Below are 27,008 nucleotides of genomic sequence, written 5' to 3' on the forward strand. Positions count from 1 at the left end.
GCTGTCCCATGGTCAGGAAGAGGAGGCCGCCGCCCAGCCAAGGCCGCCAGAGGGCCAGCGGACAGCGGGGACAGTAGCCGGCAGAAGGGGCAGCAGGACCCGTGGGTGAGGCCCCCCGGGACAGAGGGGGGGAGCCCCCCATTAGCCCGGGGAACCTGCCAAGGACACCCGCCGCGGGTCACACGGATGCACAGCGTCACACAGCTCGTCGAGGGAGAAGAGTCGAACCCCGGGCGACCTGCGCAGCCCGCCAGACGCAGGCCGCCGTGCACCTCGGCCCCCCACCGCGGAGGCGCCCCAGGGGCCCACGGCTCACGTCTAAAGTGGGGAGGGAGGCGGGCGCAAGGGGCTCCTTAACGAGTCTGCAGGAGCCGGCGGGGCCTTCCGGCCGGGGCGCGATGGACCTGGAGCCGACGGCCGGCGCCCAGTGCAGCCGGAATGCAGCCTACGGCCTCTCCCTGGCAAGCGTTCTGCCCGGCGACAGCGCCCTGGCCACCCGGGTTTCCTGGGGACAAACGGTTCAGAGCGGGGGCGCGGGGTGCAGGGGTGCGAGACGGAGCCGTGTCTGCTGAGCCCTCCCATCTGCAACCTATCTGCACCAGACAGCCAGTCAGCGCATGTGGCTCTGACTTTAAAACGGAAGAAACTGGACTATGGGGACAACAGACAAGTCGGCCGCTACGTGGGAGCGAATTCATCGGGTGGCTACTCCGGGCAGCGGCGAGACAGGACACCGACCGCCGCGCCGTCCGGGGCCGTGGGGCAGGGCCACCTGGCCCCGCGGACCAGCAGAGCGCTCGGCGTCGGCTCTCCGTTCTCGTGCGGAACCCTGGGTGCTCCACGCCCCCACCTCTGCTCGCACGGCCATCCCCACCTTCTGCGCAGGCAGCCACTGCCGGACAAAGACCCGCGCCCCTGCAGCCCCAGGCATGGCCCCGCGTCCACTCCCCGCGGGGGACGGCGCAGACGTGGGGCCCTGGCTGGGACGGGGGCTCAGAGCATCAGTGAGAACCGGGGGCCCTTCGCAGGGCCGCGGCGGCCGGGTTGCTCCAGAGCTGGGCCGGGAGCCCGCACCGCCCAGCACCAGGGGCCTCGCCGCAACCTGGAGTAAGCGTGTGCGCGGCTGCCGCGGGGCCACGGTCTGCCCTGCGGGGGGCGGGGCGCCCCGGCCTCAGTCGCTGATGAGAGCGTGTTGCGTAAGGGCGGCTGGATGGACTGCCGGTGACGGTCAAGACGCCTCTGCGCTCCCGGAGCTGGGGGATGGGCCGGCAGCACCAGGAGGGACTGCCGGGCCCGAGCCCTGCTGGACGAGCAGACTCGACTTCAGAATTCGTCCCAATGGCTAGCAAAGCTGGGGACTGGGGACAGTTTTCAAATCCACAAGATCATGTGGTACAGTGTCCCTGAGGGGGAGGGGTGCTCCTCCAGGGCAACCTCGAGGAAGAGGAGGGGCACGGGCTGGTCCCCAGGGCACAGGCAGCCCTGCCCAGGACGTGGGGGGCGGACACAGGGCATGGCCGGGAGCCGCTCGCTCTGTGGGCTCCAGAGGCACCCACCCTGCCTCCCCCTGCGCCGGGGAGGGGAGGGATGTGGGGGCAAGCCCGGCTGGTTTTCCAGGCCACAGTACTGTGGCCGACCCTGTCCCCACCCCCAGGAGAAGACCCACTGCAGGACTCGAGGGCGGCTGCCTCCCCCGCCAGGCCCCCCAGACCCTCCAGGGCCCCCACCCAGTCCCATTCCTGCTGCTGCCTGCACAGGCCACCCAGACCCCCTTGTCTGAGCACGTGCCACACACCGGCCTGGGTCACCCCCAGAGCCCCCGGCTCCGGCCTGCTTCCCAGTCGCTGGTCTCTGAGGCTGGGCCGCACGCCGCACCCCTGCACCCAGGGCCATCATGGAGCCCTGGTTCCCTGCAGTGACCCTTCCGCCCCCCTTGGAGGCGTCCTGCTCTGTCTGAAACTCTCCTGACTGCCCCCCCCCCCGGGTCGCGGAACGGACACCCACGCGGCGTGTCTGGGAGGGCTCTCCCCGCCAGCCCCAGGCCGAGGAGTACAGCTGCACGGCGACCCCCAAGGGAGCAGCCCTGTGAGGAGCATCTGCTCAAAGCTCCAGCACGAACGGGGCGGGGAGAAGGGAGGCCCCTGCACCGTCTGCGCGGCCGCCGCCCCCCACGGCTCACCTTAAGGGTGTGAGATGGGCCACATGGCTCCCACGTCAAGGTCAAGAAGAGGGCTGAGGGCCCATCGATGCCCGCAGCTCCTCTCCTTACGGTTAAACACGCACGCCGGCCCAGACCCACGCAAATGCACGCGCACACACGCACTCACACACGTGCACGCACACACTCACACGCCGGCCCAGACCCACGCAAATGCGCACACACGCACTCACACATGTGCACGCACACACTCACACGCCGGCCCAGACCCACGCAAATGCACACACACGCACTCACACATGTGCACGCGCACTCATGCGCGCACACACCCAGCATCCCCCCAGACACACACGCACACGCCCCGCCCAGCACCCCAGGCCACAGCCCGGGGATCTGGCTCTGGGCCCTCCTGACCCCTCTGAGCCATCCGCCTCTGGTGCTGAACTTGGAGGCGGCTGCGACCCACGCAGAGGGCAGCTGGGCTGCCACCGCCCTCCAGGCCCGAGTTCCTCGCCTCACCACCTGCTGCGAGAGGGCCGTCCCGCCACCGAGGTGACACTCTGCTCTCGGTGACTGCTGCCTCCTCGGTCGGAAGCTGCCGCCTGCCCAGCCACAACATGCCCCTCTCGGGCCTTCCCCCTGAGCCTCTGCCCAGAGCAGGGACCCAGGCCTGGCTGTCGCCAGCCGAGCTCGTCACCCGGAGCCATGGGGACACAGCTCCGGCAACTGCCAGTCGCCTTGTCACTCAGCGCCTCGGCCCCCAGCCCCGTTTCGGGGAGCTGCGTTTTTCACAGCTTGCGGGTTTGAGGGACCTGCCTGTGGCTCTGTGACCCGCGATCACAAGTTTTGTGGTATTTGAAGCTTTTCATCACCATAATATTTGTTAAGCTGGTCTGGATCCATTTTCTTCGAGGTTATGACTGTGATCGTTTGGGGGCACGTGAACAGGGCCATGTAAGATGGAGAACCTAATTGATCAATGTTGCATGTGTCTTGGCTGTGAAAAAAATTCACGTGATTCGTGTCTGTGCAACCTTCACTCCGCTGTGGTGGCCTCTGGCCCAGCCCGCAGCACTCACGCGACTCGCTGAACTGCTCACGCCTAGAACGGGCTGAGGCAAGCCCCACATCTGCCCAGGTGCAACTTACAGTGATCAAGATTAAATAAGAGTTTAATGCAACATTGTAAAACATCAAAATTTATGCAAAAGATCCGCGATGAACAAAATGCCAAAACTTTAAATAAAGACAGGATTGGTGTTCCTGAGCTTCCCCTCTGCCCCGGGCTCCAGCAGGGCTGGGCAGGGTGCTGACAGCCCCCCAGGAATGAAAGCGTGAACGGAGGTGCCTAACAAGGTGCTACAACAGACCCACGAAAGTCAACATCCTAGTCGCCAGGCTCAAAAGAAACATGTTGGGCTTCGAGAGCAAAACGCAGACACGGGCTGAAGCCCTGCTGTCCGCACCCCGGGGGCCGCGCCCTGGGTCATGGCTCGGCTCATCGACAGCGTCTGCATAACAGGAACACGAGAGACCCGCTCCTGGGAGCTGGGAAGGCAGCTGCCACCTCCACTTCCGTCCCTAAGGCACACCTGAGCCTGGGGACCCGGCTTCGCCAGGCACGTCATGGCGGGTCTAGCACGAGGGCGTTGTCGTGGCTGTGAGCACAGAGGACGTCCCGGGTCGGGGAGTGGCCTGGGGAGGGGGCCTGGGTCAGCGCCATCGCTGAGTTTAAGGCAGGCAGGCACCACCTGCTTCTACTTGGGGAGATCAAAATAAACAAGGTCAACAGGCATCGCAAGTTCCTAGGGAGCGTCGGCCTGCCCAGGTCACGGCGGGGAGAATGATGGCGGCGGCCGAGGCGCGTCAGGGGCCCAGCGTGACCAGGCTGCGGAGCAGGAGCCGGCGGAAGTCGGGCTCTCATCACGTTTTAGACTCATTCCACTCGGTCACCTTCCTTTTAATTCTGAAGTGCGTAGGTCCCTGGTGGCCCCACCTGTGCTTCACCTGGTCTAGACGGGTGCCGAGTGGACAGAGCTCTGTGCTGCGCGCTGCGGTCAGGAGGACCTCTGCCCAGACCCGGGGCCCAGGGGGCAGCCGCCTCCCTGAGCACCTCACCTTGCCACGTCCAGCCAGGAGCCTCAAGGTCCTGCAGTCGCTGGCCTTGTCCCCGTGCGTCCACCTCTGACTCAGCAGCTCACCCCGGAACTCATTTTCTGAGGGTCAGAAGAAGAAACCTCATGAATGCCAGCCGCACGGCTGGAGGGCGGAAGCTGGGGGCGCCGTCCCCTTGCCAGAATCCACAGACGGGGAGGCCAGGCCCACACCTCGAAGGGACAGAGACCTGGGCTCTGTGGGGAAATTGGTCTCTGGCTGGGCCACGCCTGCGCCTGCCCCGCTCCTGGCTCTAGAACCTTCCTCTGCTGCCCCCGGCTCTCCAAGGCGATGCCTCCCTCGCATAAATGCACACTTCCAAGCGGAGGCTGAAGGAAGACATCAGCTGGACACAACAAAGAGGTGCACTGTGTCCCTGGTCCTGCTCGGCACTCCTCGTTCCCATGACAACCTGCTTTCTACAACCGTGGTGTCTCACAGGAAGGGTCATCAAGTAACCGACAATAAAGCAGGAGATGGAGACCCGGCACTTGGGTGCCGCCGAGGGCAGGTCGGACCCCGCCTCACGCACACGCCGGCCTCCCCCACGCGATTCTCCGGAACGCCGCCGCTCCGGCCTGGGCAGCACGGGGGCTCCCGGCCACGGCGTCCTCGCACCCGGAAGGTCTGCACGCCACTACAGGGCCTCTGCCGACCTCCGGGAGCACAAGCGCCGAGCGAAGCAGGTTGGTCGTCTCGGGGACACCTCGGGCGAAGTCTTCACAGGGACAGTTTGGTCCCTCCTGTGTCCCTCCCCCTCGGTGAGCTACAGGTCACCTGCGGAATGAGGACCGGGCTGGACTGCGGCGGTGCCGGCTGTTGGACTCTCTGGGACCTTGACCCCCCACTAGTCATCAGCTTGCTGCAAATGGGGCCAGGCCCGCCCACGAGCATGGCGGGCGTGCGCAGGCGGCGCGAGGGGCTCACACAGGACGGGACTCACGGGCGGGTGCTGCACCCCGGGGGGCGGGGGGCGGGGCCGAAGGGACCAGACCGGGCTGGTGCGTCCCACACGGCCAGGCGAGTGCTCGCCCACGTGCCTGGCGGCAGCGGGAGCTGGGAGGCACAAGGCTTCGCTTGCCACACGCGCTTCCCAGAGAGGGCACCGCCGAAAGCGGCCCCCGGCTGGTGTGCAAGGCTCACGCAGAGGTCACTGTCATGGCAGCGTGTGAGCCGGTGTGAGGTGACCACGGCAAGTGTCAGTGACAGCTGGGACGGCAAAGCTGCGACCCCAGAATCTGCACCACCAGCAGGGCCATCCCTGCCCCTGGGCACCCCGCAGAGTCCTAGAAGCACCCCGCCCTGCGCGACCCCCAACCCCAGCCCTTTCTGTCCGGCAGAGGTGAACTGGCCAGACCTCTGCAGAGGGGCCTCTGGCGATGACCAGCTCACAGGGGCTTCTCGCCTGCCCAGGAGTCTGGGGGTGAAGCATGGAGTGCCCACCCACGCACCCTGGCCCCCATCTCCGTCCTCTGGGGCCTCAGGGGCGTCAGCGGCAGCACCCCCCCGCTAAGACCTTCCCGCAAAGCAGCAGCTCACAGCTCAGTGGCCCGTGGGTGTGGAGCAAGGTCGAGCAACACCGGCCCCTCGTGGACGAAGACCAGCTCTACCGGGATGTGAGTCCCTCCTTTTCGGGGGAATTTTTGGCAGCAAACTGTGGTCTCTACCAGAAGCCACTTAAATGCCCCCGGGCTGCTCTCTTGGTCCCCTGCTGGGCCCCGCACCCCAAACGCCGGCAGAGTCCCCGGGTGAAGAAAGGCCCTGCCGGGGGTCCCGCCAAGATGCCCCGTCCAGGGGTCACGCTGCCGCTGGACGCCAGGCGGAGGGTCCTCACCTGACCTGTGTGGTGCCTCCTTCACCCGCGACCCGGTGGGGATTCGCTGCGGGAGGCTCAGGGCAGGTGAGGGAAGGGCTGGCCCCGCCTGCAGCGTCAGGACGAGTCCTCCTGGGCCTCTGACAAGTGCATCCGGACTCGACGCACAGCTGCTGGGAGCAGGTGGCGAGGACGGGGTGCTGGCCGTGACCCCACTCTGGAACCTAGTCCTGGATGCCCCGTCTGACCCCACAGGAGCCCCAAGCTCACTTTCAAGAAACTGGCAGGACAAGCTCAGAAGAGCAACGTGGGGGGTGCAGGGTGGGGCCCCTGTACTGGGTCCCCAGGGCACCCTCCCCCAGCTCCGCAGCCGCCCAGCAGACCCGGCGACGGCAGCCCTGAGCCCGGGGCCCTGTGTCCCCCCCACCCCCCCATGTGTCACCGCTCCGTCCCTCAAGGCGGGGCCACCTTGCATCCGGGCTGAGCCCACCCCTCCTCCCACCAGGAGCCTCAGGCATAGCCACAGCCTCGCTGTGGACCCTTCCCGGAGCTTTGCAATTCCCACACAGGCTCAGGCATCACGTCTAAAAACACCGTCCGTGTGGGCTGTACACCGAGCCCCGTGGCCGCCCGTGTGTCCCCCGTCACAGCTGTATCTCTCGAAGGTCCAAAGCTGCTGACACCGCCCCTCCCCCACTCCCACGGGCTCCCCCAACAGCGACCCCTGGGGATCCCCACCACACCCCATCACCACATCACACTCAGGCTCCATCTCTGCCCCCCCCCCGGAACCCCAGGCCCCTCCCGCGCCTCCCGCCACCCCCCCACTCCCCTCTGACTCAGGTACCCCACTCCCAACAGCTGCTTCTCGCGGGAGTCAGGCTTCCTGCCAGGCAGTGTGGGCCAGGGGCCACTGTCACTTCTGAATCTCGGCAGAATCTGACCATTTCTGCCACTCCAGCTGTTTCGTTTGTTTGCAAAAACTGACAAGCCAATTCTAAAATTCCTGTGGCAATTCAGAAAAACCCGTCCACGGCATACCCCAAAATTAATCTCAATGTAGGAGCTAAAACTCTTAGAAAGCAGGAGTCAATCTTCCTGGTTTTGAATTGGGGATGGTGTCTTAGCTACAACGCGAAAGTACAAGCAGTAAAAGAAAAAATGGATAAATTGTGCTGCATCCAAATTTTAAACTTTTGCATGTCAAACACTGTTAAAAAGTTGAAAAGGGAAACCAACGGGGAGAAAATGTCTGCAAATATCTGGCCAGGGACTGGTGCGGAGACTGCGCGAAGACGGCCCCCGCCCCGCCCCGCGCCCCCCCCAGCTGTAAGACGGAAGACGCTCCCCTCACCATCAGGAAAACGCGCGTGGAAACCACGAGACACCACTTCACGCCCACTCAAGAGGCCACAATTTGCTTTTAAACAAACCCGACAATAAAAAGAGCCGTTTGCGCGGGGCCCGGTGAGGCACAGCACGCTGGGGCCGGCGGCTGCGCCCCTACCCCCGCCCCGGGGCCCCGCGGGGCGCGTCCCTGCCGCCGGCGGGCGATGGAGGGGACCGCGGGGCGCGGCCGACGCCGTCACCCTCGTAACCGCCGGGCACACGCGCCCTCGGCGGCCCCCGCCCCACGCACCCCCCACGCCCCACTGCACCCCAGAGCTGCACAGCGAACACCTCGGTTGCAAAGCCAGGCCCTGGGAGTCAGTGTGCACACGTCTCTTCGTTTAAGGGGAAAAAACGTTTTCCTGCCATTCACCCCGTTTTCGCTGCTGCTCAGGTTCAAGGCAAAGCCCAGAAGGGCAGGAAGAAAGGTCGGCACAGATGTGCAGAAGCAATTTGAAGCCACACAAAACCAACCGCAGGTCGCAGCAGACGTCTTGGGACCCACAGCCCAGAATCCCACACTCTGGCCCAGGGAACCTCTGACCCCAAAGCCTGGATGTGGGAATACGGCCCCTCGGGGTGACGGGGGCCCACACCTGTCACACGGCTTCTGCGGGCCACAGAAGGGAGGGGTCGGACTCTCGGGCGGCCCAGAAAAGGCACTTTCGTCCCGAATCCGCGCCGTTTCTGTGAGTTTGACACTGTTTCAGAACCTGCTTTTAAATGTGATGCGTCATTTGGTGGCAGTGGCCCATGGGGGCCTCCGGGAGGAGTCGCTGAAGCAGCCAGCCCCACATCCTCAGGCCCCTTGGCCACGGGGCCAGTCCCCAAAGCCCGGCATGACAGCCCAGAAGGTCCAGAGGGAAGGGGCAGCTGTGGCCTGCCCACCTGAGCCCCCGTGGGCCACTGGCCGTCCCCGCGCCCCTCACCCGGCCCTGCCCCATGCGGAGCCAATGGGGCTCTGTCGCCCGAGGGCTTCAGGGTCTCGAGGTCCCGGGGCGGCGCTGGCCCCCTGCCCATGGGCCAGCTTCGGGCAGGAAACACAGATAGGGCCAAGGGGCACAGCAGGGCAGGCTTTGCTCATTCTCCTTCCATTTTTTGAAGCCAGAATTGAGGGAGAAGCAAAATGGAGACTTGCTGAGCGGAGCAGAGTCGGAGCTGCTTCTGCTGAGTTCGGGTGGAAACGGGGAGGCCGCGGGGCAGGGCGCTGGCAAGTCCGCGGCTTTGCACGTTCCCCTCATTATTTTGCTTCTGAATCGGCCTCGCTGGTGCTTTCTCTATTCAGTAAAAGCCAAACGCAAGCCATGTCCCTAATCGCTCCAACAGCAGCTCACCGCTGGGAAGATAATACAGATGGGACTTCCAGCCTGCACACTCTCTTTCCCATTTATATGCAAATGGTGACCTTTCACCCGGGCTGCCTCAAAGAAGCGTTTCCTTAAAAATGCAAAGAGCGTGTTGCAGGCCGTCTTTCACGTGTGGTTATTATTGCCTCTCAGCCTCCCCGGCCCTGTGAAAAGCACAGCTCGTAATCAGACATCCCAGCGCATCGCAAGGCGACTCCCCGGGTGCCTGCCGCCCAGCCACGCAGCAGCGGGAGGGGCCCGGCCTGCGGGGAGGGGGTGCCCTGCCCAGGGAGGCCGAGGGCCCCGGGAGAGGCCCCTAGTGCCAGCGCCTGGTCGGTCAGCTCCACGACCGCCCACCCCAGGGGGGTCCAGCCCTGAACCTCCATCCTGAGCTCCACCCAGGACGCTCCTGGGAGGAGGAGGAGGAGATGGGGAGGTGACCCCTAGGCGAGCAGGAAAAGCCGGGAAAAGCCGGGGGCCACTCCCCTGACCAAGCTGCACGGGGCAGGCGTAGCCTGCAGCACCTGGAGCCTGGGCCACCCCTAGGTGCTCAGGAAAGAGGTGGCGGACAGCCACGCTGACCCCTGGCCTCCTCACCGAGCTGCTGCCAGAGACCGTTCAGAGCAGGTGCATGAGAGCTGACGTCTCACTTCTGGGGTGCAGGTGGGGTGCAGAGGACAGGCAATGACAGGGATAGTGCAGGCTCCATCCCACAGGCGGGGAGCTGAGAGCACTGGGCTGGGGCCCTCCCTCCGCGTCTGGGGCCTTCTCTGGAATCCTGGTCTCCGAGGCCTGGGACCCCTGTGCTGCTCAGCACGGTCCGCCTGGGAGGAAGAGCGGCAGCCGCCGCCCGCCCTGAGGTCGCCCTTGGCTTGGGCTCCCGACGGCCACCCAGGACGGGCTCTCATCCAGAGGCCTGGCGACAACCTCGGGGCTCCCGCAGGCTCTGTCTGTGTCCTGGCTCGAGTCCGGTTAAGAAAGGACACTCCGGGCAGCCCCAGGGTGGGGGACAACTGCCTCCCACCGGCTCCTCTGCCTCCAGGAAGGGGAGGCACATCTGCTCGGGGGCAGAGGCCAGGTGGCTGGTCAGTGGCCGCTCCCTGGAGAGTCCGACCGCGGCCCAGCCTCAGGCCCCGAGTGGCCATGGGGTGAGGGCGCCTGCCAGCCCCCGGCTCCGCCCAGCAAGGACGCGCTCTGCTGCCCTGTGGGCCAGGGCCTGGCTCTGGGCAGGGCGAGCTGCAGCAGGAAGGGCAGGCTGGGGCGGGGAGAGCCCCATCAGCTCTGGCCTCACATTCCCTGAGTCCCCCGTCAGAGCCCATTTGGGGTCCCCGGGTGCCAGAGGCGCAGGGAGCCCAAGCATGGCAGCCAGCCCCTGAGCCATGGTGGCCGCAGCCTCGGGGGCCGCGACGCCCGCTGGATGCGGCCTGGACAGCGGCCCACGCCCCTCCGAGGGCTGCAGCGCGGAGGCCGCGGGGCCCCTGGGCTTGGGTGACGCTCGTGCCCGCGGTGGCATCAGGTCCCAGAGGGCAGCAAGTCCTGCACGCGTCGGAGCTCCCCAGACTGCGGACGCTGCCGGGCGGGTGGGGGTGGGGAGCCAGCCGCCCAGCGCCCTGCCGTGGACGCTCCGAGCCGCCGCCCACAGCACACACTCTGCCTAGAGCAAACCTAGACTTCAGAAAGCGCCCCCGGGGGCGGCGTGGGTCTCGGCCACACAGTGTGACTCCCCGGGAAGACAGCGTCCCGGCCCCCAGAGGCTCAGCGTCAAGAAGGAGCAGAACTCGGGCCTGGACCTGCTCAGCCGGGCGTCTCAGCGGCTCTTCTTCCCACCCCAGCCCCTTCCGGCCTCGGAGCCGCCCCGAGGGCCTTGCCTGGCACGTCCAGCTCGGCACTCGGTTCGGCGGCCGTGTTCACAGGGGACCCGCCGCAACAGCAGCATCCGGACCAGGACCAAACCTCGGTGCTCCCAGCCAGGCGGGCTGGACCCAGCGGCCCACAGTTCTCCTCAGAGGCAAGCGGCCTACAGCCGGGCTCGGGCAGGGTGATGACAGGAGTTCAAGGCTGAGGCGCCCAGCAGAGGGTCCCCCGAGGGGCCTCGGAACTGAAGTTTGGCCACCAGGGAGGATCGGGGCTGGGAAGCAGGCCAGGGACCTTACTTTGGGAGAGAGGAGGCTGCAGGGCAGGGTGCTGCTGAACCGAGGGTGACTGCAGACGGCGAGGAGGAACATGGGGGGGGGGCTGCAGCCGGGGCACAGCGGGGCCCTCAGGAGCCCTCCCCAGGTTGCCGCTCGCATCCAGGGGCCTCCCCAGCCTTGGAGCCCTGGGGACCCAACAAAATGGGAGAGGCGAGGACACAGATGACTTCGGCCGGAGCCCTCGGACCGACGTGGAGCAGGGTCAGGGTGAAGCCCGGTGTGGGGGGCTGTCAGCAGCTCAGGCCAGATGGTGCCCCTGCCACACCTCCCGACACCGAGACCACGCACGCAGGCGCAGCCCGCCCCGCACCACGGGCCACGCAGACGCCAGGGGGTCACGGCCAGCCCCTCTGTGCCGGGGCACAGCCCCAAGCCAGCCCCCTGCACAGCCCCCAGCTCCTGGGGGCTAGCCGGCCCCCACCCCTGCCTAGTGCGCCTAAAGCCGGCCACCCCTCCCCCGCCCTGTGCTGGACGCCCCCGCCGGCCCCGACAGAGGCCTCCACTCGCACGGGTTAGGAACAGCCTGCATCGCTGTCATGCCCTCTGATTGAAGTGACCTCGCATTTTTCAAGTGCAAATTCACACACGAGAGCCAGACGAAGGCGGCTCCGGGCGGGCGGGCGGCTCCGGGCGGGCGGCGAGGGCGCAGACCTGCCCCTCCGCCCCAGAGCGCGCACCTTCTGTCTGCAGGTGCCGTCTCTCTAGGCTCTCCGGAGTGGGCTCCATGCAGAAGTGTCCCGAGTCAGGTGACAAATGTCTCTCTCTCATTGTTTTGAGTGTCTTTTAAGCTGCATTTGATGAATGTCCATGAAAGACGAAATATGCTGAGAACCTAAAGACGGGCCACCCCGAAGCCCCCACACTCCGGACTAGGCGGCGGCTGCCCCGGAGAGGGTCCCAGACGGGGCTCCCACCCCCAGGAAGCAGCGCTCCCCTCGCCGGGCCCGCCGATCCCCGGGTGGTGCCCGCTCCGGAGACAGCATTCCTGTAAACTTGCACCTCAGAATTCCTGTTAAAATTACATCCGTAGTCACTGGACTTCTGGTTTATTCATGAGCGAGTTCGCAGTGGGAGCATGGGGAGGGCCAGGAGCGGGAGGGGAGGGCCCCGGGCAGGCCCTCCGCCCCTGCTGCCCGGCTTTCCCGATGAAGCCAGCAGAAAGGGGATCGAGATGGGGCGGCCTTTATCTCCTCAGCCTGAGTGACAGCAAGTGCTCCGGGCCCAGTGCCCTGCCTGCCGTGATCAGGTGACTCTGCAGCCCCGCCCGCCGGCCGGTTCCCTCCTCCCGTCCCTGCGGCCCAGTGCTGACCGAGGTGCTCTGGCCACTGCTGGCCGAGGCCTTCCCAGCGGCCCGCACCAAGCTCACTTCTCTCCAGCACGTCATCCGGGAGCTCGGGGGCCTGCCGGTCTGCAGAGCCCCGTTCTGCGCCTCTGCCCGGTGCTGGGCCATGCACCCGGCCTGCACACTGTGCGCCATCAGCCGGGCATGGGTCGAAGTGGGGGGCTGGGGGCCCAGCCCTGGCTGCCTGCACCATGCAGCCTCCCTGACCAGAGCAGGTGCAGATCTCGCCCCCCGACATGGGTACATGGGCGCCCCAGGCCCGAGGGGACAACAGGGCCCAGAGGCCCGGGCTCTGGGCAGCACCAGGGAGAGCGCCCGCACACCCGCCCGCTGCAGCCGGACAGAGCCCCGCTGCCGGCCAGCCGCGGGCAGTGCCCAGTGTGCACGCCTGCGCCAGCCACTCTGCTAGCCTCTCCCGAGGCCTCCAGGCACTGACAGGACTCAGTGGGAGCCGCTCTGACACCCAGCGCCCAGCACCCAAGGCCCTGGCCCTGAGCAGGCTCCCTGCCGTCTTCACCAGAACCTTCCAGCGCCTCGGCTCTGAGCACTGGGGCTGCCACCAGACCCACGGGCAACACCTAAGGGTCACACAGGCCCCTGGTCACACTTTACACAGAGGCCCCTGCTGCCACATGAGCTCTCAACCACGTCTGGGCCCGCAGCACACGGGGTGAGCCCAGCAGGACCCAAGACAGAGAGGCCTTGCCGGCACCGGCGCAGCCCCTGACCCACAGCCCCCTGACTCCCGGCACTGCCCCGGGCCAGTGGCTCTGGAGGGGCCCCCTCTTTGCAAACACACTGCCGTCTGAGCCCTGGCCCCACCTGCTCCGCGCCGGACGGCCCCGGGGGCCGGGCAGGGTCCCGCCCCGATGCTGCCAGCACCACACACCTCCGATCCCTGTTCTGCCGGCCTTTTGTTTACCAGTAATTACAGGCCGCACGGAGGAGGTGACAACCGTGGCCGGGACCAATGGGACGGGAGCCTGGGGTGAGGGTACCCCTCCCCAGGCCAGAGCGGGGCAGGCCTCCGGCCCCCCCGGGGCTTAGCTTGCCGAGTCGCCTGCCTTTGTTCATGCAGCCACCAGCCTCGGGGACCTTCTCAGGTTTCTTGGGGTTTTTTTCAACCACTGGGGCAAAATTTCTCACCCCCCGTCCCCAAAGGGTGACACTAACAACCGATGCCATCATCGCCACCATAGTGACACGGGTGGTGGCCCGGGACCAAGTCCACACCCAGCCCGCCTCCCGAACACTCGGTTCAGAAATTCAACATGACCCGAGCGGCCAGTGCTGTCCACGGGGGACATGGGCGCTGAGGCACGGGCGCCCACAGCAGCTCAGAAAGGGGGGCTCGGGGGGAGGACCCAGCGCCCCACACCTCGAGAGCCCCCGTGGGCTCGGCAGTTTCTCAGAGTCACAAAGAAGAAAGTGACTCCAGCAGACAGAACACCCTACCTACAGGCAGCGTCCCGACACGGCTCGAGGCTCACGCCAGCGGCCTGGCCGGCCCGAGGGCGCGTGTGAAGCGTCGGAGCCAGTCGCGCTGGCAGGCAGACGGCGGCTCCGCGGCCCGCACACCACGCGCGCGGAGCGGGCTGAGGGGCAGCGCTGTTTCCTTCCACACGCCCGCCCCACAGACGCGGGCCCCGGAGTCGGGGGACGGGCGCCCCCCGCCCCGCCCCACGCCGACCCGGGCACAGAGCGCGGGTCCCACAGCTGCGTCTGCGCTCCTCTTCCGGAAAGGCACTGAAGTTTCTCGGCACGACACAAGGTCCCCCAATGTCTCTGCCAGACACACAACTAGACTCTCAGAGAGGCCCCTCGAGCCAGCCGGGGAAGGACAGCGAGGGCGGAGGCGGCCGGCAGACCCAGGGGGAGCAGGAAGCCTCGGCCCCGCAGGCGGCTTCAGCGCGCCTCGCAGAGAGAGGCTTCCTCTGGGACAGAAGCTGCCTGCGCCCTGTCCCTGGCCCCATCCCTGTCCCCGGCCCCGTCCGTCAGAGGAGAGAAGCCGGGCACTGGACATCCGCCTTTGTCAGCGAAAGAAAGAACGTAACGTTGACTTACCTTTCCCCGAGCTATTGTCTGTCCTCTTTCAAAATGACATCACGGAAAGCAATCATGAAATTTACATGGGGGGTGTGGGCGGCCGGGGGCGGGGGAGGCAGCTGGCTCCTGACAGCGTCACACGCGGGGAAGCCTGTGGGTTTCAATTAAGCGTCTTCTCCCCTCCGCGCGAGCTCCGAGCCAACACGGGCGACGTCTCATCTACTTAATGACCGCTCTCATTAGCGGCGGTGGCACGGGCTGGCAGAGAGGCTCCTTTGTAAATACGCTACCCATGAACCCTTGGGGCTCCAATATATCTGTTTACTCTCCGAGGTGAAATAAATTTACAGTGCAGCATCAGAGAGATGGGTCTGCTGACTTGGGGGTGACGGGTGCCCCGGCAGGCAGAGCTCCTGTCCCCTGCTCCGAGCCGCAGCCGGCAGAAGGCGCCTGCACCTGCCCACCCTGGTTTATAACTGATATGCAGCACGATGGGTTTTTTTTTATGCAAAACACACAGAAGGGCAGAGAGCGGCACGGCCGCCGTCCTCACCCCCCTCCGCCTCCTCCAGCAGTGGTTCAGTCCGGTAATTCCTAATAGCACAACCGGAATGACAGATGCCCTGGGCCAGCACGGCTGCTGCGCAAGTGCTTCGCAATATTTATGGGTGGTTGGGAGTGTGACCCACCGCCGGGGAGAGCGGGCTGCAGATCCATCTCTCGGAGGGCGGCAGGCCGCGTCCACATGTCCCAGGGCCGGCGGCTCAGACCTACGTGCATTTTTTTAAGTGCATAAAATAGCACCCATGGCCACAGACCGGAAAACAGAGGCATGGACACAGAGGCCAGATCTGGAGGAGACACCTTTCTTTGAGCAGACACTCCCTCTTTGTTCTGGGTTTTGCAATAGTAGGACCCTCCCCCAAAGACCCTGCGCTCGCCCCGCGGCACACGCACGCTGCACCTGCAAACTGCTGTTTGTCCCAGCCAGAGGGACGAGCGCACTCAAGTTCTCTGCTCGGGACTTTCAAGGCTTTTTTAAACTGCCTGCACGGAGCTGTCCAATGACAAGCAGGAGGAGCCGCCAGACACGCACCCTGGAGGCCCCCCCCCAGGCCACCCGCTGCACGCGCTCTCTCTGCCACTTTGGGATTGCTCCCGCACCCAGGGCAGATGTGCTGGCTGCCTCAGTACGAGCTCCGCTCCGGGGAGCCCGGGTTCTCCCACCCACTGTGAAAATCCTCTCCTCCCACCGGCAGATCAGGCGCACACCTGTCCGTGGCTCTGATCGGGTTGCTAGAAAGCGCACTGGGGTGCACAGCACAAGCTGGATCTCAGACCCCTGCGAAGGACGGCCGTCCCAGGCCACGGGCCCACGCTCGGGAGCTCAGCGCACACATTTCAGCAGACACGAATGTCATTTCTTGGTAAGTTATTCAGAGACACAGTGACTGGTAACGGGCCCAGGCCCCCAAAAGCACGAGTCGGAAAGAACTGGAACATTGAGTCTTCTCTGGGAAAGCATGTCTCGGAAACCAGCTAAAACTCCCACACGCAATTCTTTGTAATGTGCAGTGCTGCTGTCCACACGGCATGCGAGGCAACGAGCCTCACCCTGGAAGCAAGTGCGTTCCGTTCCCAGACATGCACACACATGCACACGCACATGCGCACGCACGTACATGTGCAGCACGCATCTGCACACGCACGCATGCGGCACAAACACGTGTGTGCACGCACACGCGCGCGTTCTCGACAAGCAGGGCGCGATGTGCGCCACGGCCGTCCTCGGGGCTGAGTGCCGGGAAGGGGAGACAGGCCTTCAGGGGTGCAGCTGGGAGGCGATGCTAATGAGAGGCTGGAGGCTCCCACGAGGACGGCCCGCCATTGTTCCCATTCCCCGCAAGCTCGCGTCCGCTGGCACAGAAGGACACGGCCAGGCGGGAGCCTCCAGAAAAGCCACTCGCTGTCTCCCTGGACGTGCCATGCGTGCTGGGACACCCTGCACCCCGGGGCGCTGGCACTCAGAAATCCCTGAACCCTTACGGGCAGGCAGCAGGCTCAGGCCTCCTGAAGACGGAGGGGGGGCCGGCGCCGAGTCAGCCCAGCTCCCCACACGCTGGCGTTTCCGGAAGCGCCTGACTCCGACACGGAGCAGCCAAGCTTAGGAAGCAACACGCAGGGGCATGCGGGGGTACGGGGGGGCACGGAGGGGGGGCAGCACGCACCGCAGAAGGCCTGGTGTGGCCGCTTTCTCGGCAACGGAAACTGTATTCGTGCAAACGTAAGCATCTCCGCGTCTCACGCCGCCCTGGCCAAGCTGTGCAGCTCTGGTGGGTGGACGGGCCTGGACCCACGGGGGCCTCTGGGGTGACTGTCCCCAGCGTGCTCAGGACCTTCTCGCCCAGAACCGGCCGACGCCCTGGCACATCCCACTGGGAGCTGATTCGGAAGACGGGTCTTAATGACTGTAGGTTCAAACTCCTCCGCTGCCTCGTCCAGAGAACAAAGGGGGAGTTAGCTGAACCGGCTTGGAGGAGGCCCCGCCCGCCCGCCCGCCCTGCGCCGCGCGCCCCTCAGCCCGAGCGCCCGGCGCTCTGATCAGCACTTCGGACAGCGCTGTGCGGCCCGCGGTCCCCGCCCCGCTGGACTGCGCGCCCGGGCACGGCCGGCGGCCAGCTCCGGCCGCTCCTAAGCGAGAAGGCTTCTCACGCAGCTGAAAAGCAGGAGTTTTAAACCATAAAAAATGTTCTTTTGCATAACTACACATTGAGATCGTTCCTTTAAGCTCTATTTTATAAAAAACTGTGGGGAAGCCCCACGTGACTGCAGCGTGTGGGGTGCCTGACTGGAGGGTCCCAGAACCCCACACGGAGACAGAGGTTTGCCAGGTGGATCGCGTGGCCGGGCCGTGCTGAGAGGGGCATGGTGAGGAGGCAGGCTCGGTGGCCACCTGGCGGGCAGGCCAGTCCGGGCATGTGGTCACACCGCTGCGCACAGACGGCCCAAGCCCCGGTTCATTCGCTTCGTAAAAACTCTTTCAAGTAATTTTGGGCTAAACTTTGTGTATCTGCGATTGGCAGCACCTTCTCCAGTGGCCAGCTGGGGGGTGAGAGTTTTCTTGTTTTTTTTCTGAAAGAGTCCTGCAGATGGGCGCCCGCCTTAAAGCTGCAGACGACAATTAGGGCCGTTGTGTGTGGAGCCGAGCCGGTCAGCATTAATATTGTATACGAACAGCTGAGGGCCGGGCGGGGGGGGGGGGGAGCTGCCCCAGGCAGGCCTGGCAGATGGAGCAAACAAAACCAGGAGCCGCTCTCCCCAGCACCCCGGGCTGGCTCTGCCGTCCGTCTCACACGCACACTCTGTGCCGAACCGTGCGGCCGCTTCACACCGAGCCCTCAAACACGCCAGCCCCGGGCGCCGCGTGAGCACACGCGCGTGGGAGCCCTCGTGGGGCGCGCACACCCGCCGCTGCTCCTGCCCCGGGTCGGCGCCGCACACGGCAACGGCACCGTCACCACGGGGGACACAAGCAGCAGCAGCGCCCGGCCAGGGCCCAGCCACCCCGGGGGCAGCCCGGCCGGCCGCACGCGCAGAGCGGAGAGCGGAGAGCGCCGGCCTCCTCTCCGCCCCGCTGCGCCCCGAGCCTCTGCCCTCCCCGCCTTCGACCCTTGCGGTCCCGCCGGAAGGGCAGCCGACAGGCCGGGGCGAGCTGGAGGCCTCCTTCGGGACCTGTCACCTCCTCCGCGGCACAGGGCCGAGCACTCGGTGCTGGCGAAACACAGCCCCTCAGCCCCCCGGCCTCGCGGCAGGAACCAGGGAGGGGTGCGCGGGGCCGGGGGTACGCACCCAGGAAGGTCCCGCAGGGTGTCATCCTGGCTGGGTGGGCACGCCTCCGCTCAGACGCCTGGACGCAGGGTCACTTCCTGCTGGAAAAAGTTGCTGCAAAAACTTCTGCGTCCCAGGGCCCTGGGGAGCCCCCTTCCCCTTCAGCCAATCAGAGCCAGGGAGCAGATAATCACTAATCAATGCCCTGCCAATGAGGCCCCTTCCCCACACAATGGGCCCCAGGCGGAGACAATGAGTCCCGCCTGCAGGTGGCGGGAGAGGGGACCCCAGCCCAGGGCCAGCGACTGACAGGGGTGGAGCCCTCTACCCTCCCTCCCCTCCCCTCCGCTCCCCCGACCACCCCTCCCCTGCTCCTCCCTCCTCCCCCTCCCTCCTCCCTGCACCCTTCCCTCCCCCTCCCCCTCTCCTTTCCCTCCCCCTCATCCCTCCCCTCCCCCTCCCCTCCCGGTTGCCCTCTCTCCCTGCTTCACCCTCAGTCAGGCCAGAAGCCTGGAGGGAGACCAGTCAGGATGGAACAAGGTGGGACCAGGTCTGGGAGCCCCGGCCTGTCCCCAACATGATCACGGGCTGCCTGGGGGGCAGGCCCCTGCAGCCCTGGACGGTGGACTCCACACCACCCAGGTAGGGAGCCCTGGTGGGATGAAGGGGGAACCGAGAGCCAAAGCCTGAGGGGGGGGCACTTGGGCACTCCCATGTGTCCAGACCAGGGTCGGGAGGGGTGCAGGAAGTCTTTCTGGGCTGAGCCCTCCTGCCTTGCTCCTGTCTGCGACCCCTCGCTGCCCACAGCGGCCCTTCGGACTACTAGCTTGGCCATCCCCAGACCCTGCTGGACACTCCCAGCTTCAAGCCTGGGTCCGCTCACCCCTGAAAGACCTCAGGTGTCATCTCCTGGGGGGGAACCCATCCCATCCTCCGTCTGGGGCACTTGCCTGCCTGTGTGCAGGAGCCTGCCCCTGGCAGGTGGGGGCCTGGGTGCAAGGTCCATGGCTGGAACCGTAGCTTCCCTGGTTCCATGGCCCAAGAACGGACCCCAGAGGCAGCAGAGGGCAGATGAGGCTCGAGGCTCCCTGGACGGTCCTCTGGAGCAGAAGACCTGAGAGCTGGCCCCGGGGGGGGGGGCGGCGTCAGGAAAAGGGGCTGCGGGCCCACCCTTCAGTGAAGCTGTGGGTGACAGGGACGGGTGCTGGGGGTAGGGCATCACTGTCCTGGAGCCAGGAGGAGGAGGGTCTCAACAGAGCTGGTCAGTCTGTCGCTGACCCCTCCCAGCCCCGTGACTGACAGCGAGCAGTTGACGGGTCTCCACGTCTGCAGTAAGGCTCCTGGGCAGAGGACAGACAGGTGGACAGGCGGCTGGTCCCAGGGGAAGCAAGCCCAAGTCGGGGCCTGGATGTGGGGCGGGGACAAAACGGGGGCCCAGCGGGACTCTGGGCCTGGCCTGAGCCGTTGGGTGGGGGCCGTGCCACCTCCTGAGGGGGAGGGAGCAACTCTGCGGGACTCGACAGACCTGCTGTCCCCGAGTTGTCCCCAGGATGTGGGTTCCAGACTCAGGCTCAGGGCCAAGATCAAGCTGGAAGCAAAAGGTGCGTCGCCCGGTTAGGGGACGGCGGATGAGGGGCGGCCTGCCGGGAGGCTGGCCGGGGTGCAGGGAGCGAGGGGCGGAGCGGGGGCTGGGGGCGGCGCCCTCGGGCCTCTGCAGTGACTTGCCTGCTTACAAAGAACTGACCTTGGGCGAGTTACCCAGCTCTTCTGAGACTCAGTTTCCTGGTCTGAAAAGTGAGGACAACAGGGACAGCTTCACTGCGGGTCCCCAGACAGGTGGCCTGGCCGGCTGGTGCTGAGCCGTGGCCGAAGGCCTCCCACCCCGGACGCCCCGGACGCCCCGAAGCCTCCCTCCTGGCAGCACAGACGCCAGGCGCCTGTGGCCAGCAGCTCCAGCTGCTCTGCCTCATCCAGTTTCCCGAACCTTCAGGGAAGTGCGTTCTTTGGATGGAGTTAATTGATTATGTAAAGAAACAGTGGGGGGACCCTATGCACACCTGTGTGTTTCTTTTAATAAAACCAAACCGCCTCCTAATCCATCAGATGGCAAAGCCACTTGGGCAAGTTCAGAGTCAGATGAGACAAAGCAGTATTGGTTCCCTGAAGGCCTGAGGGGCTGCAGGGGGCGGGATCCTCAAGGCCCCTCCATTCCCCACTCGGCGTGAGATCAGGGGCCAGCAGGCCAGGGCTCAGGCCCACGGTCAGAACCCACGACCTGGCGAGACCAGCAGGTGGCCGGCAACACCTGCGACTGAGGAGCCACAGTACCCTGGGAGAGCTCCCCGCCTGCAGGCTTCGGGGGTGCGGATCCACCCAGCCTCCCTCCATGGTGCCTCTGCCCCCCTTGCCCAGAAGCCACTGCCGTGACCCCACAGAGACTCCAGTGGGCAGCAGCACACAGCACTGCAGGGCAGGCAGAGGTCATGGCGCCCCAGGGCCGCGGAGCGCGGGGCTGCCCGTGGGGAGGCGGGTCCGCCCATGGGGAGGGCACCCCGGCACTGCGGCCATCAGCAGCTCAGACTGGCACTGGTGCCCAGCGGTGCTTGAGTGAAGCCCCAGCATGTGCCCCCAAGAAGGCCCTCAGATTGGCACCTTTGGCTCCTGTGCCCGCCTACCTGAGGCCGCTCAGAAAACATGGTCTGGGGCACAGAGGCCCGGGACACCGCCTGCCTCCCCGCCCCACCCCGAGGCCCCAGGGACTTCCAGAAGTGGCAGCCGAGCCAGGAGCAGAAGGGGCACAGTGCCGCAGGAGCAAGCACCCCGCCAGCCTCCACGCAGCCTGGTGCCGGGTGCTGCCTGCCCACAGAGGGGGTCGCAGTGAGTGAGGGGTTGCAGTGCAAGCTGAGGGCCACCCCAGCTGTGGGGGCCCCGGAAGCTGGGTGCGGTGTCGGATGGCCCCCGCCCCTGACCAGGCCATCGTGGGCTGGGAGAAGGCAGACAGCTCCAGATGTGAGGAGCGGGCAGACGGCTGCCCACTCCGACGGTCCTCGGTGCGTCCAGGACAGGGAGCAGGGACCAGAAGCTTCCCCAGGGCCCAGTCTGCCAGGACAGAGAAGAGAGGGACCGAAGGGCTGAGGCAGTGCTGGGGACCCAGGTCGAGGGAGGAGACCCAGGGGTGCACATGAGCAGGACGTGAAGGCAGAGGTGAGGCAGAAATCAGCCGGGAGGGACAGGCAGGTGGGCAGAGAAATGAGGAGGGCAGAGGAAGGGGACAGACAGAGGGCCATCGGGGCCCCCGGAAACGGTGCCCTCTGGGTGGGAATCTCCCAGTTCTGTCCTATCGTGGCCTGGCGCCCTGCAAGGGCCACACCTCGTCGGCACACGAGCGTGCATGCCTGTGTGTGTGCATGCGTGGGAGGAGGCGGGCTCGCGCCTCGCCCTGCACCAGGGTCTGTTTAAATGGCTTTGGAATTCTGCTCCCAGAACAGATGGCCTCAGAGATAAAGCCGCCTGGAGCCTGGACAGAGCGAGGCCACGGGCGGTTGCCATGGCAGGCCAGGCTCCTGGCGTCTGCTCACTATCGCCCATGAGAGCACCGCCCACAAATGTCACGCCCGCTCGTGCGGAGGGGAGGCACCCTGCCTAAACGCCGGCACCTCGGCCCTGCCGTGGAGCTTGCTGGAGCCCATGGGCACCGGCTGGCCACAGGCTGAGGGGTGAGGACAGCAGCCTGGCCACGTCCAGAGGAACTCTCCCTCCAAGACTCAGTCCTGGGATGCCGGGTGGAGCTCAGAGCTCGCCAACCCTGGGCTGGGTCCAGCCACAGCCAGCGCTGCAGATCAAGGGTCCCAACTCCACAGGCTAGAGCAGCCTGGGACCATGCAAGCCCTGTGCGACACTCCTACCACACACACTCACTCACACGCATGCACGCACTCACACGCTCATGTGCACACGCACGCACACATACATGCACAGGTGCGTGCACACACAGACACATGATACACATTCACATGTACTCACATGTGCACACTCACACACACTCACACGTGCACATACACGCTCACACACATACACACACTCACACGTGCATGTACACACTCATGCAGACACACTCATGTAGGCACACATGAACTCACACGTGAACATGCACACTCACACACATATACGCACGCACGTACACACTCACACGCATGTCCGACGCTGAAGTCCGGACGTGGGGCCCTTTGCACAGCTGAGCCCTTCACGTGCGATGCGGGTTCGTAAGAACACTCCAGTCAGCACAGCACAGGGTCTGCCGACGGGCCCGCCAAGCCCCCCGTCCCGCCAGGTGGGGCGCCACCCTGCTCAAAGAGAGCCCCGAAAGCCTCCCAGGAGGCCCGTGTGAACGCACAGGTGGGACTCAGGGTGACCCTGCCTGGCCACCTCCCCCGGGCATGGGGCGCCGTCCCCTCTCAGATCCCGTCCCTCAGCCCCATCACCCCGGTTTCGGACGAGGGTCCAGGGGGAGCTGATGGCAGAACACGGGCTCCTCAGGGGCCCCAAGCCCCCGTCCCCCATCCCCCACCAGTGTGGGAGCGAGGTCGCAGCTCTGCGGAGGGGGCTGGAGGGTGAACCCGCTCTCTGGAGGGGCCAGGTCCCAGCACCTGTGCTCCTGAGCTGCTGGCCCCGCCCACTCTGCAGCTGCACCAAACAGGGACACCTGTATGCAAATCCCGCGGGGGGGGGGAGGGGGGTGGCCTCAGGGGACTCCCAGGGACCCGGGGGTGACAAGCCTGCACTCAGCAGGGGTAAGCAGGACCATGGGGAGGGGCTGCAAGCCCTCGCTCTGGGCCAGGGTCCCACGGGCAAGGCACCTGGAGCGTGGGCCCTGGACCTTGGCACAGTGTCGTGGCGTGAACGTGAAGCCGTTGGCTTGGCGACACCGCAGTGGATGGCCTGAGTGACAGCCTGAGTCCCGTGCAGCAGGGATGACCAGGCCGCAGGGCAGGGGGAGGGCGGGGGGGCAGGGGGGAGGGCAGGGGGGCAGGGGGGTGGGCAGGGGGAGGCAGGGGGGCGGGCGGGGGGAGGGCAGGGGCAGGGGGAGGGCGGGGGGGCAGCGGGGGCGGGGGGGGGGCACGGCAGCTCCCGCTCACTCCACGGTCACCCTGCGTCGCCTCTGCGTTTCGGGGGACACTGAGTCCACCCGCTGTGTGGGCCCAGAAAGGCTAACGGCTTCTGGGAGGTCCGCAGAGTCCAGCCGCGGTGGGGCCGAGGCACTGGTGCCCCATCCTGCAGCCACCAAAATGGCTCAGAAACCAGAAAACCACGCCGATGCCTCCGTGTCCCACGGGCGCACGCAGAGCGCAGGGCAGGCACTCGCGGGCACACTGTGCGGGCCGGGCGCAGGAGGCGGGCCGGACAGACACACGGCCCTGCAGCACAGCACGCACAGCCCTGGAGCCAGAGAGGCGCAGACTCGGCCGGCGGCCAGGGTGCTCAGAAGGGTCCATGCACCCGCCCTCCAGACGCCTGGGGCTCATCCTGGCACTCGCTTCCAAATCCTCAGGAGGCCTGGCCGAGTCCCTTAGCCGGTCAGGGGAGCCCTCTGCACGCACCTCCCCGGGGGTGTGGTCTCCGACTGCGCCCCATCTGCACGTGCCTCTCCCCCGGGCTGCGAAGCAGGCATCTGGGCGCCCGGCACAGCCTGGCATGGCGCCTGTCAGCACCTTCCAGGTCTCTCCCTGCAGCCTGACCTGCGGGTGCACCCACCGGCCACAGCCACAAGCTGCCACGGCCATGCGCCCCCTGCAGATGCTGATCCAAAGCTTCACTCCTTGCCCCTCGCATGGCTTTCCCCACCCATGCTGCAGCGCAGGGCCATTACCCTGGCAACTGCTCCATCGGGAAGTGGAGCCGTGTGCGGGGAGGTCCTGGCCCCAGAGACGCCTCCACCTCCCTCTGGTCTCTCCTGCCAGTGGCGCTGGGGGGGGGGGGGGCAGGAAGCAGAGGCTCACCACCTGCGCCAGCCCACAGGGCCAGAGGGGGTGCGGAGCGAAGGCTCCGGCGTGAAGCCAGACAGAGAGGGACAAGAGCACGGCTCCCAGCAGCCCTGGGGGTGGTGCAGTCCCGCTGGGGCGTGAGGTCCCCACGTCGGGAGCCCACTGCCTTGTGCCCATCGGCACCCCTTCCTTGGGGACCCTCGGGGGTGCCCCCGTGTGGACACAGGGCATGGGCACTCGCACGTGCTCGGGCCTAGCGCAGGCACCTGCCTACTGCACGGCACAGCAGGACGGGGTGGCTGGACACAGGGGCGGGGGGGGGGGCATCTAGCAAGTGGGGGCCAGGCTGGCTCGCTCATCTCCTGCCATTCAGGGCCGAACACTCCCAGAGCCCACCCCAGACGGTCTCAGCTGCTCACCTAGCTTAGCCCCTGTGACATGGCAGGGCCTGCGGGTGTCTGCTGAATCAGGCATGCACTTTCCTTGGCTGGGGAGCAGGTGGGGCCCATCCCACTCCTGCCCCTGCCCAGCAGCCCCCTGCACCCACCTGGCAGCAGCTTCACGTGGCCCCGTCAGGCCCCATCCTTCGGGATAAAGGCCCGGGCCTCCAGCTGCCTGCAGGAGCCCCGTCCGGCCACAGCCGCGCTCCCACCCCAGCGCAGCCCGAGGCAGGTTCGCCTCGCCCCGCCCGCCCCCAGGCTTTGTCCCGCCCGCCCCCAGGCAGGTTCGCCCCGCCCACCCCCAGGCAGGTTCGCCCCGCCCAACCCCTTCCACTGGCTCCTCTCCTACAGCCTTTCTGGGAAGCCCCGGTGCGGGCAGGGCGTCCTCGGAGCTCTCCTGGTCCCTGGCCCCTCCTCCCCGCAGACTTAACGCAGACAGAATCGCACAGCAATTGTGTCATCGTTTGTCCAGCGTCCAACCCCTCAGGGAGAGGGCGACGGACAGCGCGAGCATCTTGCCCGACGCCCAGCGCGGCGCTGGCTCAGTCTCAGAGCAGTGAGGGCGGGGGAAGGAAGGAGGGTGGTGGACGGACGGCTGACGCCCCACACACGTCTGAAGGAGGCTGCGCGGGCGGGGGTCCCCCAGAGGAGACGCGAGAACAGGCCTCCTTTGAGCGGCCGGGGGAGTGGGGAGGGGCAGGGCCGGAAGGCGCGGTGGGTCTGGGCACAAAGGGTTCTGTCTGCAGAGTTGGGCCCTGCACCTGCCCTCGCCCCCGCCAACATCTGCGCCCCCCACGAGGCCCACGGCCCACGGGCTCACCTCTTCAGGGTGGCTCAGGAGGCCGTCTGCAGGGCACAGGGCTGGGCACCCCTCATCCTGGCGTGTGGAGTGCTGAAGCCAGGGCCCCAAACAGAGGCTGGGGGCCTGGGGGCCGAGGCTGGCACGTCGCCCCCCCCCCCAGAAGCAGCAGCAGCTGTCGTGAGCCCAAATGTCACAAACTCACCCTGAGGGCAGGGCTTTCCTCCTCCTCCAAGCAGAGGCCTGGGAGGTCTGCGTGGGCACGGGGGAGGCCCACGGGGGCCAGGCTCTGCATTTGCACCCAGCACCCTACCTCTGCCACCTGCACCGGCCAGCCCAGGTTGGTGTCTCTGAGCCTCTGCGCTGGGCGCCCCCCTTCCCTCCTCAGCCGCTCACCTTCTTGCTCGGGGGAGCAGGCGAGGCCCAGGCCAGGTCTGCAGGACAGCAGCAGCTGCGCGGCTGGGGGCCGAGGGGCAGGTGGGGGTGAGCGCATTCAGCCTGCAGCAGCCTAGCTGCTAATTCTCCCTAATTGCTTTAAAGTTGTACTAATTGAACTGATTGGAGGCAGAGTGTGGGGTGGGGGCGAAGGAGGTGGGGCAGCCCAGCCCCCAGCCCGGCCCTCAGCTGCTGGGATCTCAGCAGGGCGGCTTTGTCTTACCCCAGGCCTGAGCCTGGGATCTGCACTTGAAGCTGGTAGGCCAGGGGAGAAGGGGCCAGACTCAGACCCCGGAGTGTCCAGCCCGAGGGTGAGAGCCAGCGGTGGCCATCCTTGCAACAAAGACCCTTCCACAGACGGAATCCACCCCACACAGCAGCTGGCTGGGCGTCCGGCCAGCACTCTCTGCACTTAGGACAGATCTGTTCCCCCACTCAACCCAAGACCCAAAAACCAGGCCTGGGCCAGATCCCCCCACCCCCGCCGGACCCCAAGGGAAGGGGCCGGCAAGCATGTGTGTGGGGGGGCCGTGTTCCAGGGACCCTGCAGCAGCTCCAGCCCCACCCCAGCGCTGACGACCCGGGGAGCATAGGGACCTCAGGTGCCCCCGCAGAGGCGCTCCAGGGTGCGTGGTGAGCGCCCCCTCTTGCTGCACACGAACTTCCCTGGCACGCACCCACTCGCCCACACTGGCGGGCTCCCAGTTTCAGTTTGCCAGGCTCTTGCGCTTTTTGGGTGACTCCGAGGTCAGGTGTCTTTTCATAGGACTTTGGGCTGTGGAGATGGCCGCAGGGAGAGGAGGGGGTGCCACACACTCAACGGCCCGGAGCCTCAGCACAGCCTGGGCAGGGACACGTCTTGTGGGTCTTGCTCCCTGAGGCCTCTGGTCCCAGAATGTTCTCCGTGTCAAACCGGCACGTGGCGCTCGGGGGACACGCATGCCGTCGAGGCTCCCGCCCCCTGGTTGCAGGTTTTGGGGTCTCCTACCTCTTGCCTGCAGCCAGGCACCTGTAGGCCCACCTCTATGTCTGGGGAGAGATGGCGGCAGCACGCAGGGCTCCCCCAAAACCACCCTCCACCCCAC

At 66.3% G+C, this 27,008-nt stretch overlaps 1 protein-coding gene across 1 annotated transcript in view; it reads right to left on the bottom strand.

The window, feature by feature from the left end:
* Positions 1 to 11,815, bottom strand: part of MYT1 (myelin transcription factor 1) — a 41,640-nt gene extending 29,825 nt beyond the window's left edge. The window contains exons 1-2 of the mRNA XM_016146794.2: positions 11,730 to 11,815; positions 4,277 to 4,374 (exon numbers count right to left, since the gene is read on the bottom strand). Of these exons, the coding sequence (XP_016002280.2) occupies positions 4,277 to 4,374; positions 11,730 to 11,778 (147 nt within the window). The 5' untranslated portion in view covers positions 11,779 to 11,815. The remainder of the gene's footprint in view (positions 1 to 4,276; positions 4,375 to 11,729) is intronic.
* Positions 11,816 to 27,008: the final 15,193 nt, after the last annotated feature.

Source organism: Rousettus aegyptiacus, unplaced genomic scaffold (genome assembly GCF_014176215.1).
Source record: "Rousettus aegyptiacus isolate mRouAeg1 unplaced genomic scaffold, mRouAeg1.p scaffold_m13_p_12, whole genome shotgun sequence".
Lineage (NCBI taxonomy): Eukaryota > Metazoa > Chordata > Mammalia > Chiroptera > Pteropodidae > Rousettus > Rousettus aegyptiacus.